Genomic DNA, 17,108 nt, shown 5'->3' with positions numbered 1-17,108 from the left:
CAGAATATCACACTTCTCCTCGATAGCAGAATCTGCATTGCCCCTTTCCTTTGTGAAAACAGATGCAACGTATTCGTTAAGAACCTTACCAACATCTTCCGCCTCCACACAAAGATTACCCTCGTGGTCTCTAAGAGGCCCTACCATTTCTTTAGTTACCCTTTTACTCTTAATATATTTATAGAACATCTTGGGGTTTTCCTTAATTTTACTGCCCAAGAATTTCTCGTGCTCTCTCTTGGCATTCCAAATATCCTTTTTAATTTTGCCTCTTAGCTTTCTATATTCCTCTAAAGATTCTATAGTATTTAGCCGTTGTTAAGGGCCCAAGTTTCAGGTCGCGCCTAAAATGGCGCAGCCCATACCTGGACACCCGTTTTTCGCGCCAGAAAGTGCGCCTAAAAAAAAACGTACCTATTCTCCGGCTCCCTGGAGGCCCTCTGGAGCTGGGCGCGGTGCGGCACGAGCTGTAGGGGGCGGAGACAGGTCCCTGCACTGAAAACAGTGCTGGGACCTCTGCACATGCGCGCTACAGTGGGCGCGCATGTGCAGTAGCTGCAGGCACCCAAAACTGTGGGAGGGGCCCGAAGCACGCAGCCCCTAGCCCTGGCCAATTGGCCTCACTGGGGCTGCGTGAATAAGGCCCTCCCCCGGACCTCCGCTCTCCTCCCCCCCCGGGACCTCCGCGACTCTCTCCACCCCCCCGGACCTCCACGACGCCCCCGCCCCCCCCCCCCCCCCCCGCCCGGACCTCCGCGACTCCCCCCCCCCCCGCCCGGACCTCCGCGACTCTCTCTCTCCCACCCCACCCCCCAGACCTCGGCGACTCTCTCTCCCCCACCCTGGACCTCCGCGACCCCCCCCCCCCCCAAAGACCCGACGCCACCTACATGTAAATCCAGCCCGAGGTCTTTGGCCTGGCCGTACAACCTCTTTCTCTCCCTTCCCTCCCCTCTCCTTACCTCCCTCCTCTCTCCCTTCCTCCTCCCCTCCTTCTCTCCCTCCCTCCCTCCTTCCCTCTCTCCTTCCCTCCCTCCCCTCTCTCTCCTTCCCTCCCTCCCTCTCTCCTTTCCTCCTCCCCCACCCCCCTCTACCCCCACCAATAAATCAATCAAAAAAAATTAATTAAAAAAAAAATGTTTTTAAATCAATAAATAAAATAAAACTGGGGGGGGGCCGTCCCAGCACGCTATTGGAGGACTCCCGGTGCTGCAGTTGGTAAGTAGAAAATGTTTTATTTATTGATTTTTAAATTTTTTTATTTTTTATTAATTTTTTGATTGATTTATTGGTTGATTTATTGATGTATTTATCATTTATTATTGATGATGGCTCTTTATTTGTAAAACTGAAGCGTTTAATGTTTGTAAACTTCCCTTTAAACCCCCCCATTCCCTACGCCTAATTTGTAACCTACGCCTGATTTTTTAAAGTGTAGACAAGGTTTTTTCGAACGTACAAAAATCTTCACTTACTCCATTCTAAGTTAGTTTGGAGTAAGTTTTCACTGCCTAAACTTTGAAAACAGGCGTAAGTGGCCGGACACGCCCACTTTTGAAAAAAAAATTCTGTTCCAAAGTGAAACTGTTCGAACTGACTAGAACTGGAGCAAACCAAATGCCGAGAATTCACATTTCTAAGATACTCCATTCTAAACCAGTTGCTCCAAAAAAACAGGAGCAACTCAGGCCGAAACTTAGCCCCTATATGACATAAGCGTCTCTTTTTTTCTTAATCCTCCCCTGTAAGTCCATAGACATCCAGGGGGCTCTAGAATTATTTTTCCTGGCCTTTTTCTTTCAGGGCACGTTTGGCCTGAGCCTTCCGGATCTCCTCCTTGAATGCCTCCCACTGTTCCGACACTGATTTAACCACAAGTAGCTGTTTCCAATCCACTGTAGCCAAATCACTCAACTTAGCAAAATTAGCTTTTCCCGAATTCAGAACTTTTATTCGAGGCCTATTCTTGTCCTTATCCATAACCAACTTGAATCTGACTGAATTATGGTCACTGGCACACAAGTATTCTCCCACTAATACCCCTTCAACCTGCCCAGCTTCATTCCCCAAAACTAAATCCAAGACCGCCCCCTCTCGTGTTGGGCTTGCTACATACTGACTAAAAATGTTCTCTTGAATGCATTTCAAGAATGCCGCACCCTCTATATCCTTCACACTAAATTTGTCCCAATCAATATTTGGATAGTTAAAATCCCCTATTACTACCCTTTGGTTTTTGGACTTCACAGCAATTTGCCTTCATATTTCCTCCTCTATCTCCCTCCCACTGTTTGGAGGTCTATAATACATGCCCAGCAGTGTGATCGCCCCTTTATATTTTTCAATTCGACCCATATGGCCTCATTTGATGATCCCTCTAACATATCATCCCTCTTCACCGCTGTAATAGTTTCTTTAAGCAATACCGTAAAACCCCCCTCTCCCTTTTTACCCCCCTTTCTATCTTGACTAAAAATCCTGTAGCCAGGAATTTTGATCTGCCAAACCTACCCCTCTTTCAGCCAAGTTTCTGTAATGGCTATGGTGTCATACTCCCAAGTATGTGCTCTTAGCTCATCTGCCTTATTCGCAATACTCCTTGCATTTAAGTATATACTATTCAGCACAGGAAGACCTCTTTGCTTAACTACATACTAAGCCCTGTTTCCTCTGGTCTTACAGATTCGTTTTCTAAATTCTTGCTATCCAATTTCTTCCCTTTTGAATTCGTTCTCAGGTTCCCATCCCCCTGCCAAGCTAGTTTAAACTCTCCCCAACAGCACTAACAAAACTCCCTGCGAGGATATTGGTCCCGGTGCTGTTGAGGTGCAACCCGTCCGGTTTGTACAGGTCCCATCTCCCCCAGAAGCGGTCCCAATGCCTCAAGAATTTAAAGCCCTCCCTTCTACACCCACTTTCCAGCCACATGTTCATCCTCTCTATCTTTCTATTCTTATACTCATTAGCACGTGGCACCAGTAGTTACTACCTTTGAGGTCCTACCCTTTAATTTTCTTCCTAGCTCCCTGAATTCTTCCTATAGGAACTCATCTCTCATTTTACCTATGTCGTTGGTCCCGACATGGACCACAACCTCTAGCTGCTTACCCTCCCCACCTCCCCAGGATGATCAATGTCCGCTCTTTCCCTGCTCCTTTCCCCACCCAATCCAACCATCCACCATCACCTTCTTCCCCATTAAATAAAGGCCTCCAAAATCCTTCTCAACTTCCTTTCTTCCAACTCTCCACAGCATCACTGCCTCTATTCACTTGATCAATACCTCCTCTTCCATTCCTGAAGGCTGTCAGCTTGAGCATGGTTCGTGCATGACTGGCCTCATCAGATCTGGCAAGACACCTTAAACAATACTGTATCTCACCAATATCTGCACACTTGGACTTTCAGCAGGAAATATTGGAAACTTGGGCAATTTTCCCCTCCCTAATCGAGAAGAGCAGAGTCCAAGTGACATGCCTCAGTGAAATCAACAGAGACCAGGGACTAAAGCTGGGACATTGCAAGACTGTATGGCTGAACAACTCACTAGGTAAGCTCACTGTGCCATTAGGAGAGCCTTTATTCACTGACCTTTGAATAATATTTCAATAACATTTAAACATACCTCCATAGATATGTGAAGAGAAAAAGATGAGTCTATAGATATATGACGAGAAAAAGATTAGTGAAGACAAACGTAGGTCCCTTGCAGTCGGATTCGGGTGAATTTATAATGGGGAACAAAGAAATGGCAGACCAATTGAATAAATACTTCGGTTCTGTCTTCACAAAGGAAGACACAAATAACCTTCCGGATGCATTCGGGGACCGATGGGCGAGTGAGAAGGAGAAACTGAAGAATATCCTTATTAGGCGGGAAATTGTGTTCGGGAAATTGACGGGATTGAAGGCTGATAAATCCCCAGGGCCTGATAGTCTACATCCCAGAGTACTTAAGGAAGTGGCCCTAGAAATAGTGGATGCATTGGTGATCATTTTCCAACAGTCTATCGACTCTAAAGCAGTTCCTATGGACTGGAGGGTTGCTATTGTAACACCACTTTTTAAAAAAAGGAGGGAGAGAGAAAACAGGTAATTATACACCGGTTAGCCTGACATCGGTGGAGGGGAAAATGTTGGAATCAATCATTAAGGATGAAATAGCAGCGCATTTGGAAAGCAGTGACAGGATTGGTCAAAGTCAGCATGGATTTATGAAAGGGAAATCATGCTTGACAAATCTTTGGAATTTTGAGGATGCAACTCGTAGAGTGGACAAGGGAGAACCAGTGGATGTGGTGTATTTGGACTTTCAAAAGGCTTTTGACAAGGTCCCACACAAGAAATTGGTGTGCAAAATCCAAGCACATGGTATTGGGGGTAATATACTGACGTGGATAGAGAACTGGTTGGCAGACAGGAAGCAGAGAGTCGGGATTAACGGGTCCTTTTCAGAATGGCAGGCAGTGACTAGTGGAGTGCCGCAGGGCTCAGTGCTGGGACCCCAGCTCTTTACAGTATATATTAATGATTTAGATGATGGAATTGAGTGTAGTATCTCCAAGTTTGCAGATGACACTAAACTGGGTAGCGGTGTGAGCAGTGAGGAGGATGCTAAGAGGCTGCAGGGTGACTTGGACAGATTAGGCGAGTGGCAAATACATGGCAGATGCACTATAATGTGGATAAATGTGAGGTTATCCACTTTGGGGGCAAAAACTCGAAGGCAGAATATTATCTGAATGGCGGCAGATTAGGAAAAGGGGAGGTGCAGCGAGACCTGGGTATCATGGTTCATCAGTCATTGAAAGTTGGCATGCAGGTACAGCAGGCGGTGAAGACGGCAAATGGTATGTTGGCCTTCATAGCAAGGGGATTTGAGTATAGGAGCAGGGAAGTCTTGCTGCAGTTGTACAGGGCCTTGGTGAGGCCCCACTTGGAATATTGTGATCAGTTTTGGTCCCCTAATCTGAGGAAGGACATTCTTGCTATTGAAGGAGGGCAGCGAAGGTTCACCAGACTGATTCTAGGGATGGCTGGACTGACATATGAGGAGAGACTGGATCAACTGGGGCCTTTATACACTGGAGTTTAGAAGGATGAGAGGGGATCTCATAGAAACATATAAGATTCTGACTGGACTGAACAGGTTAGATGCGGGAAGAATGTTTAAAAAAGGGGGCAGACAAAAGGCAGGTAACTATAGGCCGGTTAGTTTAACATCTGTAGTGGGTAAAACGCTTGAAGCTACCATTAAGGAAGAAATAGCGGGACATCTAGATAGGAATAGTGCAATCAAGCAGGCGCAACATGGATTCATGAAGGGGAAATCATGTTTAACTAACTTACTGGAATTCTTTGAGGATATAACGAGCATGGTGGATAGAGGTGTACCAATGGGTGTGGTGTATTTAGATTTCCAAAAGACATTCGATAAGGTGCCACACAAAAGGTTACTGCTGAAGATAAAGGTACGCGGAGTCAAAGGAAATGTATTAGCATGGATCGAGAATTGGCTGGCTAACAGAAAGCAGAGAGTCGGGATAAATGGGTCCTTTTCGGGTTGGAAATCAGTGGTTAGTGGTGTGCCACAGGGATCGGTGCTGGGACCACAACTGTTTACAATATACATAGATGACCTTGAAGAGCGGACAGAGTGTAGTGTAACAAAATTTGTAGATGACACAAAGATTACTGGGAAAACGGGTTGTGTAGAGGACACAGAGAGGCTGCAAAGAGATTTGGATAGGTTAAGCGAATGGGCTAAGGTTTGGCAGATGGAATACAATGTCGGAAAATGTGAGGTCATCCACCTTAGGGAAAAAAAACAGTAAAAGAGAATATTATTTGAATGGGGAGAAATTACAACATGCTGCGGTGCTGAGGGACCTGGGGGTCCTAGTGCATGAATCCCAAAAAGTTAGTTTGCAGGTGCAGCAGGAAGGCGAATGGAATGTTGGCCTTCATTGCGAGAGGGATGGAGTACAAAAGCAGGGAGGTCTTGCTGCAACTGTACAGGGTATTGGTGAGGCCGCACCTGGAGTACTGCGGCAGTTTTGGTCACCTTACTTAAAGAAGGATATAGTAGCTTTGGAGGGGGTACAGAGACGATTCACTAGGCTGATTCCGGAGATGAGGGGGTTACCTTATGATGATAGATTGAGTAGACTGGGTCTTTACTTGTAAGAATTCAGAAGGATAAGGGGTGATCGTATAGAAACATTTAAAATAATGAAAGGGATAGACAAGATAGAGGCAGAAAGGTTGTTTCCACTGGTCGGGGAGACTAGAACTAGGGGGCACAGCCTCAAAATACGGGGGAGCCAATTTAAAACCGAGTTGAGAAGGAATTTCTTCTCCCACAGGGTTGTGAATCTGTGGAATTCTCTGTCCAGGGAAGCAGTTGAGGCTAGCTCATTGAATATATTCAAATCACAGATAGATAGATTTTTAACCAATAAGGTAATTAAGGGTTATGGGGAGCGGGCAGGTAAATGGAGCGGCGTCCACGGCCAGATCAGCCATGATCTTGTTGAGTGGCGGAGCAGGCTCGAGGGGCTAGATGGCCTACTCCTGTTCCTAATTCTTATGTTCGTATATATGTTCCCGATGTTGGGGAAGTCCAGAACCAGGGGACACAGTCTTAGGAGAAGTGGCAGGCCATTTAGGACTGAGATGAGGAGAAACTCCTTCATTCAGAGTTGTTAACCTGTGGAATTCCCTGCCACAGAGAGTTGTTGATGCCAGTTCGTTGGATATATTCAAGAGGGAGTTGGATATGGTCCTTACAGCTAAAAGGATCAAGGGGTATGGATATAAAGCAGGAAAGGGGTACTGAAGGAATGATCAGCCATGATCTTACTGAATGGTGGTGCAGGCTCGAAGGGCCGAATGGCCTACTCCTGCACCTATTATCTATGTCTATGTTTCTTTACCAAGGTAGAAAACTGAGATTTAACTGTGACTGCATGCATTTGTTTGGTCCAATCCATTCTTCAGAAAGAGGTGGTCTACCACAGATAAGCATGCAAGAAAATAAAACTCAAAGTTATGCTCAAACTCCAAAAGTACGCCACTAGAATAAAGAATAGTTAACCAATCTTAAAAAACACATTTTCAAGTCTGACCAACTGCATTCGGCATACACAAGACCAACAACACAAGAGCCATCTTGTTCCATGGAATATATCATTATCTATATTCATCCTGATGCTCTTAACTTTCAAGATGGGGCATTAAGCAACATAGCATTAGCTGTTTTTGCTAGGCATGTACTGCACATACACATCAGTCTGCAGGAAAGCAAATTTCTTCTAACTTTCGTCTTGTTTGAGGCAACCTAATATTGTACACTTGCGCTGTAGTTCTGTCACTGCAGCTCAAGTTAATTAATCATCTTCCATTTACGTTAACCATGCCTTTCATCATTTTAGAGATCATGGCGTTCAATTTTGTTTCTCCAATGAAAAGCACCATCGAAGCTCCCCTGTTGTCACAGTTGCATACCTGGTTATTGGTGTTTTACAGGAGAAAACAGATTTTCCACTGGGATTGAAGGTTGGCAATCAGTTCAATTGGAAGGTGGAATTCATCATCCTAGGCAATCCCTCGAAATCGAGGAAGACTTGTTTCCACTCTAAAAGTGAGTTCTTAGGAGACTGTCCAATACGGGAATTACAGTGTCTGTCACAGGTGGGTGGGGAGTCTGGTTTGCCGCACGCTCCTTCCGCTGCCTGCGCTTGCTTTCTGCATGCTCTTGGCGACAAGACTCAAGGTGCTCAGCGCCCTCCCGGATGCTCTTCCTTCACTTTGGCCAGGGACTTCCAGGTGTCGGTGGGGATGTTGCATTTTATCAAGGAGGCTTTGAGGGTGTCCTTGAAACATTTCCTCTGCCCACCTGGGGCTTGCTTGCTGTGTAGGAGTAGAGCGTTTGCTTTGGGAGTCTTGTGTCAGGCATGCGAACATGTGGCCCGCCCAACAGAACTGGTCGAGTGTGGTCAGTGCTTCGATGCTGGGGATGTTGGCCTCATCAAGAACACTGACGTTGGTGCACCTGTCCTCCCAGGTGATTTGCAGGATCTTGCGGAGACATCGTTGGTGGTATTTCTCCAGCGATTTGAGGTGTCTACTGCATATGGTCCACGTCTCAGCCATACAGGAGAGCTGATATCACTGCAACCCTATGGACCATGAGCTTGGTGCTAGATATGAGGGGCTTGATCCTCAAACACTCTCTTCCTCAGTGGGTGAAGGCTGCACTGGAGGCGCTGTTGAACCTCGTCGTCGATGTCTGCCCTTGATGATAATAGGCTCCCAAGGTATGGAAAGTGGTCCACGTTTTCCAGGGCCGTGCCGTGGATCTTGATGACTGGGGGGGCAGTGCTGTGTGGCGGGGTCATGTTGATGGAGGATCTTTGTCTTACGGATGTTTAGTGTAGCCTAACTGAATCAATCAGATCAGCTGAAGGGCAGGAGTAGAACCAATCAGACGTTAATTTCTCTTCCTGTTGATTGCGCATGATGTTACTGCTTCTGAGAGTCAGTTTGTTTCCAAAGAAGATACATACAACAAATAAGGTGCTGAACCGTAATTCTTGAAAACTTGAAGGAGATTTCTGGAGTATGCCTCTCTAACAATTGCAGCATTCCACTGAAATAAGAATGATGCTCTCTGTGAAAACTTTAACTGGCTTTAGTTGAGCGTGTTAATCATTATACAGTGAACCCTGCAAGGTTGGGATACTTAAGGGACTTGTTTCAGGTCTTTCTTATTTGCAGGCACCTTTATTTTCAAAATGGTCATTGTCAAATATCCCAGGATTTGCCCATATGGAACTGAGCAACGCCAATCCAGAAAGTCGCAGTATGATCCCTGGTTTATTGATCTCAGCTGACATGGAAGTGGCAGCATTACAAATGTCCAGCAGGCCCATCAATTTGGAAGGAAAGAAAGGAAAAGAATGAGCCAGGGTTTTGCTCCTCATGCTATCCTGTGACCCCCAAGTCCAAGTACATGCATGGACATTGGGCAAGGTCAGGATTGTCCTCAGTTGTGATGCCCAGCATTGCTGAGTGGTGTGCTGATAGCCACTGTGTAGGCTCACATGTGAAGAACAGCTACTTGGTTGAGCTACCAAAGAACATTGTGTGCCTTTTGGACTGTAACTCAGCACAAACCTTTTTTGAAGAGTATAGAGAGCAAAATTGGGAGGAGGGAGGGGGGGGGGAGGGAGAGGCAATGAGAACAAGCTTAATACTGAGCTTCTGCATAAATCAGAATTATCCTCACTTTTCTACAAATTCTCACCAATGCATCAATGTCCTTTTGAAGGTGCCCAAAATGTTACAAAATATTCTAAATATAATCATAGTAATGAGTTATACAGAGTTAAATCTACCTCAATGTTCTCAAAATGCACCTTTGTATTTGATTAATTTTGCCAATAACCACAATGACTGGATAACATCAATAAACAATTGATAATCAAACCCACATTTTTTTTGCTGTGTCCCTTTTATAAATGAACTCTTCAATGTGTACTCATGTTTCAAGTACCAGTATGCAAAACTTTATATCTGTTCACAATAAATTCTACCAGCAATGTTTTAGCCCATCCACTTTAAGGGCCCAAGTTTTGGCTGGAGTTGCTCCTATTTTTTTGGAGCAACTAGTTTTGTTTGAAGTATCTTAGAAATCGCAATTCTCGGCATTGAGTTTACTCCAGTTCTAGTGAGTCTGTTTAGTTTCGGTTTAGTTCAGTTTTTTTTCCCCAGCGTTACCAGCAACTTACGCCTGTTTTGCAAGTTTAGGCAGCGAAAAGTTACTCCAAATTAATTTAGAACGGAGTAAGTGTCGACTTTTGTAAGATCAGAAAAACCTTGTGTACACTTTAAAATTAGGCGCAGGTAGCCAGAGATTGGGGGAGGGGGGCGGGTGCGGGGGGAAGAAAGTTAGGGGATTTTTCAAAGCATTAAACACTTCACTTTTACCAATAGTCATCATCAATAATAAATAAATCAATAAATCAACCAATAAATCAAAAATTAAAAAATTAATCAATAAATAAAAAAATTTAAAGTTTCTACTCACCTACTGTTCAGGAGCACCGAGAGCCCTCCAACAGCTTGCCAAGGAGCTGGTCGGGCGGGCCCTGCGGCCGAGGTGGTGTTCAGGCGGAGCCCGCAAAGAGCTGGTCGGGCGGGCCCTGCTGCCGAGGTGGTGTTCAGGCGGGGCCACCACCGGGGAGGAGTTCGGGCGGGGCCCACCACCGGGGAGGAGTTCGGGCGGGGCCCACCACCGGGGAGGAGTTCGGGCGGGGCCATCACCGGGGAGGAGTTTGGGCGGGGCCCACCACTGGGGAGGAGTTCGGGCAGGGTCCCGCCGCCAAAGAGCTGCTGATCAGGTGGGCTCCGCCGCCGAGGCGATAAGGGCAGTGGCGACAAGGCGAGGCGAGGGATGGTGACGCAGGCAGACCACTCGGCCCGGGATTGGGGCGGTGAACATCGCGAAATCCCTTCGGCTAGGGATAGGGTCGCCCGGATACAGGACGCGTTGGGAGGGCCAGGAGCTACTGTGGACACACGCAGACTCCACTGCGCACACACGTAGCTGCCGGCATTCTTCGGCGCAGGGCTGCTTGTGCTGAGCCGCGCCGACTGCTAAACAGGCCTGCTGAACACCGAGAATTGCGAGTTAAGTTTTCGGTGCGCTTTTAATTCTGCAAAATAGGCGGGCCTCTCGGAGGTGCACTGTTCTGTGGAACAGCCGAAACTTGGGCCCAATGAATGCTCTTGATTTCCTGGTCAAGGCATCAGCCTTGGCTCAGTGGTAGCACTTTCACCGCAGTCAGAGGTTGTTGGTTCAACCACGACTCCAGAGTCTCAAGTACATAATCTAGGCTGCCACTTTAGTGCTGTATTGAGACAATGTTGGAAGTGCTGTCTTTCGGATGAGACATCAAACTGAAGGTCTGTCTCCCTCTCAGGCGGACATACAAAATCCCATGGCACGATTTGCAAAGTAGCAGGGGAGTCCTCCCAATATCCTGGCCAACATTTATTCCTCAATGACCTTCACTTCCACATACAGAATAATCCTGGAGCTAGTTATCCAGTTATCAAATTAACACTTTCCACATAAAATAACTTTTTGGGAACAGAAAATGTTAGGCTTACTGAGCTCACAATTTTGGAAACTAGATATAAAAGGAAGTGAAAGTGTGAAACCAACAGTTGAAACAATTTTAGTTCAGAGAAGGAAGAGAAAGACTCAATTTTATCTTTGATGTACGGTCCATTTAAACCATCTACAATGCTCAAATGAACAAACTAGTTTGTAATTGCGTTTTACCTTAGTTATCTTTAAATACATAAAACATTGCATCAATCAGCAAAGAGGTTTTACATACAAGATTGTAATTGCTCATTTTGTATCTCTCGTTAATTGCTATTATTTCACTACTTCTTGTATAGTGTAGAATATAGTAACTAGCAACTTTGAAAACAACTTTGCTGTTTTGTCTGGGATACTGTTAGAAGAGCAAACTTTGGAATTATGAAGACAGTCTTGGCAACAAGAATTGGGAAGCAGAGTCAGAAGATAAAATAATGAAGCTATTTTTAAGACTGTCTTTAGAGATGTGCGCAGGAAGTCTTTCTATATGAGGGGGAAAAATATCAAGATCAAGAATACAGTTACAGAATATAGACGTCAAAACAACCAGAAGGCTGAGCCAAATTATTTCAAACGGTGTTTTTTTTTACAAATCAGAGCAATGCAGACGACTGATAAACATAGAAAAGTCATTTGAGGAAAACAAAAAGGAATATTGGAAGATGGAACAGAAACTGAATTACAGATACAGAATGAACCTCCCTTATCCGGAATTTTATGGACAAGGGGTGGTCATGCTAAATTGGATGGTACAGGGTACTGAGCAAGGGGTTATCTGGCTTGTGGCTGGGAGTGCGTCAGAGAGATCATGGTTTGGGGGGGGGGGGGGGGAGGGGGCGGTGGATCATGGGGTCAGGACAGCGATTGTGGGAGTCGGCAGCGAGGAAGGTCTTCAATTTGTTTATGTCTCAGTTCTGCGCATGCGCCATCCGGTGGCCGGGAATGGTTCTGGACAAGGGGTGATTCTGGACAAGGGAGTTCGGGATAAGGGAGTTCAGGATAAGGGAGGTTCAACCTGTATACACAGATAGACACAGATATACACAATTTTTTAAAAATTGAGAGAGAACTAGATGCAAGAACAAATAAGTTATGTAGAAATCAATTTCATTTGTTTTACTCACCAAAGCAGGCCACTGAATCTGCTTATTCTTTGATCCCGGAGACTGGCTGGGGCTTTTTCTCTTAGCCCAGACCAGCTGGTGCTCCACCAAGAAAATCTGGAAATCTTCATAAACTTTAACCCACTCACGTTTTTCCCATTCTAGGTCATCAAATTCCACGTATACCTAAGGAAAATTAAACGGAAAATTAAGTGCACTGCAACAATCAATTGCCTTCCTCAATCAAAACAACGATGCAAGTCTAACCATTGCTATGGATGATACTGTAGTTCTATGGGGCCAAGTTTCCGCCTGAGTTGCTCCTGTTTTTTTTGGAGCAACTGGTTTAATTCTTAGAAATTGCAATTCTCGGCATTTAGTTTGCTCCAGTTTTAGTCAGTTAGAACAGTTTCAGTTTGGAACAGATTTTTCTTTTCAAAAGGGGGCGTGTCTGGCCACTTACGCCCGTTTTGAAAGTTTAGGCAGTGAAAACTTACTCCAAACGAACTTAGAATGGAGTAAGTGCAGATTTTTGTACGCTCAGAAAAACCTTGTCTGCACTTAGAAAAACAGGCATAGGTTACAAATCAGGCATAAAGAAGGGGGGGCGGGGGGGGTGGGGAAGGGAAGTTTACAAACATTAAACACTTCAGTTTTACAAATAAAGAGCCATCATCAATAGTAAATGAGAAATACATCAATAAATCAACCAATAAATCAATCAAAAATTTTTTATAAAAAATAAAAAAAATTAAAAATCAATAAATAAAAAAATAAGTTTCTATTCACCGACTGCAGCACCGGGAGCCCTTCAACAGCGTGCTGGGACCCCACCCCCCCCCCGCAGTATGTCTCTCTCTGTCAGTGTCGACGTGTTTCTCTCTCTGTCTGTCAGTGTCTATGTGTTTCTGACAGCGAGGGGAGGGGGGGAGGGAGGGAGGCGTGGGGAGGGGGAGGAGGAGAAGGAGGAGGGGGGAAGGGAGGGAGGGGAAGGGAGGGAAGGGCAGGGGGAGGGAGGGAAGGGCAGGTGGAAGGGGAGGGAGGGAAGGGCAGGGGGAAGGGGAGGGAGGGAAGGGCAGGGGGAGGGGGAGGGAGGGAGGGGGAAGGGTGGGGGAGGGGAGGGGGAAGGGTGGGGGAGGGGAGAGGGAGGGAAGGGGAGAGGAGAAGGAGGGAAGGGGAGAGGAGAGGGAGGGAAGGGGAGAGGAGAGGAGAGCCGAAGGAAGAGGGAGCGGACCGGAGTTAAAGGTAGGTGGCCGGGGGAAGCCGGAGCTGGGGGGGAGCAGAACGGGAGCTGGGGGGGGGGGGGGGGGGGTGTAACAGAGCGGGAGCTGGGGGAGTGGGAGCTGAGCGGGAGCTGGGGGAGTGGGAGCTGAGCAGGAGCTGGGGAGAAGGGGAGAGTGAGAGCGGGCAGCGGAACGGGAGCGGGAACTCGGGGGCGGGCGGCGGGGGGTTGAGAAAGCCAGAGGGAGCGTCAGCTGAACAGAGGAGGAAGCTGGAGCCAGAGCAGGAGCTGGACGAGGGAGGTGCAGCCTGATCTTCACCGCCCCAGTGAGCCCATTCAGTCAGGGCTAGGGGCGGCGTGCTTTGGGCCCCTCCCACATAGTTTCGGGTGCCTGGAGCAACTGCACATGCGCGCCCACTGTAGCGCGCCTGTGCAGAAGTCCCGGCACTGATTTCAGCACAGGGACCTGGCTCTGCCCCCCACAGCTCGTGCTGCGCCGCGCCAAGCTCCAAAGTGAGCCGGAGAATCTGCAGGTATTTTTTTGCTGCACTTTCGGGCGCGAAAAACGGGCGTCCAGGTCGGGGCTGCGCCGTTCTAGGCGCGGCCCAAAACTTGGGTCCAAGAGTTCAACTACCAACTGGAAAGCTATGATTTAAAATCTGAGTGTAATGGATCCGCGCTCTGGCTTGTTTCTGATGTTAAAAAAACCGTGCCAGTATCACCACATTAAGACTAAAGTTTTCGAAACTAACATGGAAATCTTCATAAACTAACCCATTTATATTGCAAGTACCGTTTTAACCGCAGTTCACAGTGAAGCTATCTTTTTAAAGTGCCCATGCAATCTACAGACCATCTTGGAACTTCAGAAATGTACTATTATTAGCTCCTGCTCCAATTTAACACAAAAAAAATCTTTTCTGTGAGGACAGCTCTGCACCTGCATTTGAATTTGATACTAAATTCAGATGCAACTAGTATTGTGACTCTGGTCTGCCCACTGAACAGTGTACTCTACAGATGCTGGTCTGAGACCCAAGTGACTTGCTGACAAAATTCTGGTGTTTTTTGAGAAGGTATTTGAAAACAGTAACATAGAAACATAGAAAATAGGTGCAGGAGTAGGCCATTCGGCCCTTCGAGCCTGCACCGCCATTCAATGAGTTCATGGCTGAACATGCAACTTCAGTACCCCATTCCTGCTTTCTCGCCATACCCCTTGATCCCCCTAGTAGTAAGGACTTCATCTAACTCCTTTTTGAATATATTTAGTGAATTGGCCTCAACAACTTTCTGCGGCAGAGAATTCCACAGGTTCACCACTCTCTGGGTGAAGAAGTTTCTCCTCATCTCAGTCCTAAATGGCTTACCCCTTATCCTTAGACTGTGACCCCTGGTTCTGGACTTCCCCAACATTGGGAACATTCTTCCTGCATCTAACCTGTCTAAACCCGTCAGAATTTTAATGTTTCAATGAGATCCCCTTTCATTCTTCTGAACTCCAGTGAATACAAGCCCAGTTGATCCAGTCTTTCTTGATATGTCAGTCCCACCATCCCGGGAATCAGTCTGGTGAATCTTCGCTGCACTCCCTCAATAGCAAGAATGTCCTTCCTCAAGTTAGGAGACCAAAACTGTACACAATACTCCAGGTGTGGCCTCACCAAGGCCCTGTACAACTGTAGCAACACCTCCCTGCCCCTGTACTCAAATCCCCTCGCTATGAAGGCCAACATGCCATTTGCTTTCTTAACTGTCTGCTGTACCTGCATGCCAACCTTCAATGACAGATGTACCATGACACCCAGGTCTCGTTGCACCTCCCCTTTTGCTAATCCTTCACCATTCAGATAATAGTCTGTCTCTCTGTTTTTACCACCAAAGTGGATAACCTCACATTTATCCACATTATACTTCATCTGCCATGCATTTGCCCACTCACCTAACCTATCCAAGTCACTCTGCAGCCTCATAGCATCCTCCTCGCAGCTCACACTGCCACCCAACTTAGTGTCATCCGCAAATTTGGAGATACTACATTTAATCCCCTCGTCTAAATCATTAATGTACAGTGTAAACAGCTGGGGCCCCAGCACAGAACCTTGCGGTACCCCACTAGTCACTGCCTGCCATTCTGAAAAGTACCCATTTACTCCTACTCTTTGCTTCCTGTCTGACAACCAGTTCTCAATCCATGTCAGTACACTACCCCCAATCCCATGTGCTTTAACTTTGCACATTAATCTCTTGTGTGGGACCTTGTCGAAAGCCTTCTGAAAGTCCAAATATACCACATCAACTGGTTCTCCCTTGTCCACTCTACTGGAAACATCCTCAAAAAATTCCAGAAGATTTGTCAAGCATGATTTCCCTTTCACAAATCCATGCTGACTTGGACCTATCATGTCACCTCTTTCCAAATGCGCTGCTATGACATCCTTAATAATTGTTTCCATCATTTTACCAACTACTGATGTCAGGCTGACCGGTCTATAATTCCCTGTTTTCTCTCTCCCTCCTTTTTTAAAAAGTGGGGTTACATTGTCTACCCTCCACTCCATAGGAACTGATCCAGAGACTACGGAATGTTGGAAAATGACTGTCAATGCATCCGCTATTTCCAAGGCCACCTTCTTAAGTACTCTGGGATGCAGTCCATCAGGCCCTGGGGATTTATCGGCCTTCAATCCCATCAATTTCCCCAACACAATTTCCCGACTAATAAGGATTTCCCTCAGTTCCTCCTTCTTACTAGACCCTCTGACACCTTTTATATCCGGAAGGTTGTTTGTGTCCTCCTTAGTGAATACCTTAGTGAGTACTTGTTCAATTGGTCTGCCATTTCTTTGTTCCCCATTATGACTTCCCCTGATTCTGACTGCAGGGGACCTACGTTTGTCTTTACTAACCTTTTTCTCTTTACATATCTATAGAAACTTTTGCAGTCCGTCTTAATGTTCCCTGCAAGCTTCCTCTCGTACTCTATTTTCCCTGTCCTAATCAAACCCTTTGTCCTCCTCTGCTGAGTTCTAAATTTCTCCCAGTCCCCAGGTTCACTGCTATTTCTGGCCAATTTGTATGCCACTTCCTTGGCTTTAATACTATCCCTGATTTCCCTTGATAGCCACGGTTAAGCCATCTTCCCTTTTTTATTTTTACGCCAGACAGGGATGTACAATTGTTGTAGTTCATCCATGCGGTCTCTAAATGTCTGCCATTGCCCATCCACTGTCAACCCCTTAAGTATCATTCGCCAATCTATCCTAGCCAATTCACGCCTCATACCTTCAAAGTTACCCTTCTTTAAGTTCTGGACCGTGGTCTCTGAATTAACTGTTTCATTCTCCATCCTAATGTAGAATTCCACCATATTATGGTCACTCTGCCCCAAGGGGCCTCGCACAACGAGATTACTAATTAGTTCTCAGCAAAGGCAATTTTCAAGTGACACAATGTCAGAAAACAAATTTGATTGAAATCTAAAATGAACATTCATTGTATTTCAGTAGTAAATCTGAGCTTGTATCGTTTCCCAAACTACTTTGGATGAAACCAATGTTCTGAAGAGATCAACTTTCAGAAAGCAACCAAAGTGAAGAAATGAAGTTCC

The 17,108-nt window shown here is 46.1% G+C and overlaps 1 protein-coding gene across 3 annotated transcripts in view; it reads right to left on the bottom strand.

Moving 5' to 3' along the window:
* Positions 1-17,108, bottom strand: part of jmjd1cb (jumonji domain containing 1Cb) — a 445,070-nt gene that overhangs the window by 231,853 nt on the left and 196,109 nt on the right. For all 3 annotated transcript variants that reach the window (XM_070876841.1, XM_070876842.1, XM_070876843.1), the window contains exon 2: positions 12,298-12,462. In XM_070876841.1, the coding sequence (XP_070732942.1) occupies positions 12,298-12,462 (165 nt within the window). The remainder of the gene's footprint in view (positions 1-12,297; positions 12,463-17,108) is intronic.

Source organism: Pristiophorus japonicus, chromosome 3 (genome assembly GCF_044704955.1).
Source record: "Pristiophorus japonicus isolate sPriJap1 chromosome 3, sPriJap1.hap1, whole genome shotgun sequence".
Lineage (NCBI taxonomy): Eukaryota > Metazoa > Chordata > Chondrichthyes > Pristiophoridae > Pristiophorus > Pristiophorus japonicus.
The sequence above is the reverse complement of the archived record's forward strand: the minus strand, read 5'-3'. Positions and strand labels throughout refer to the sequence as shown.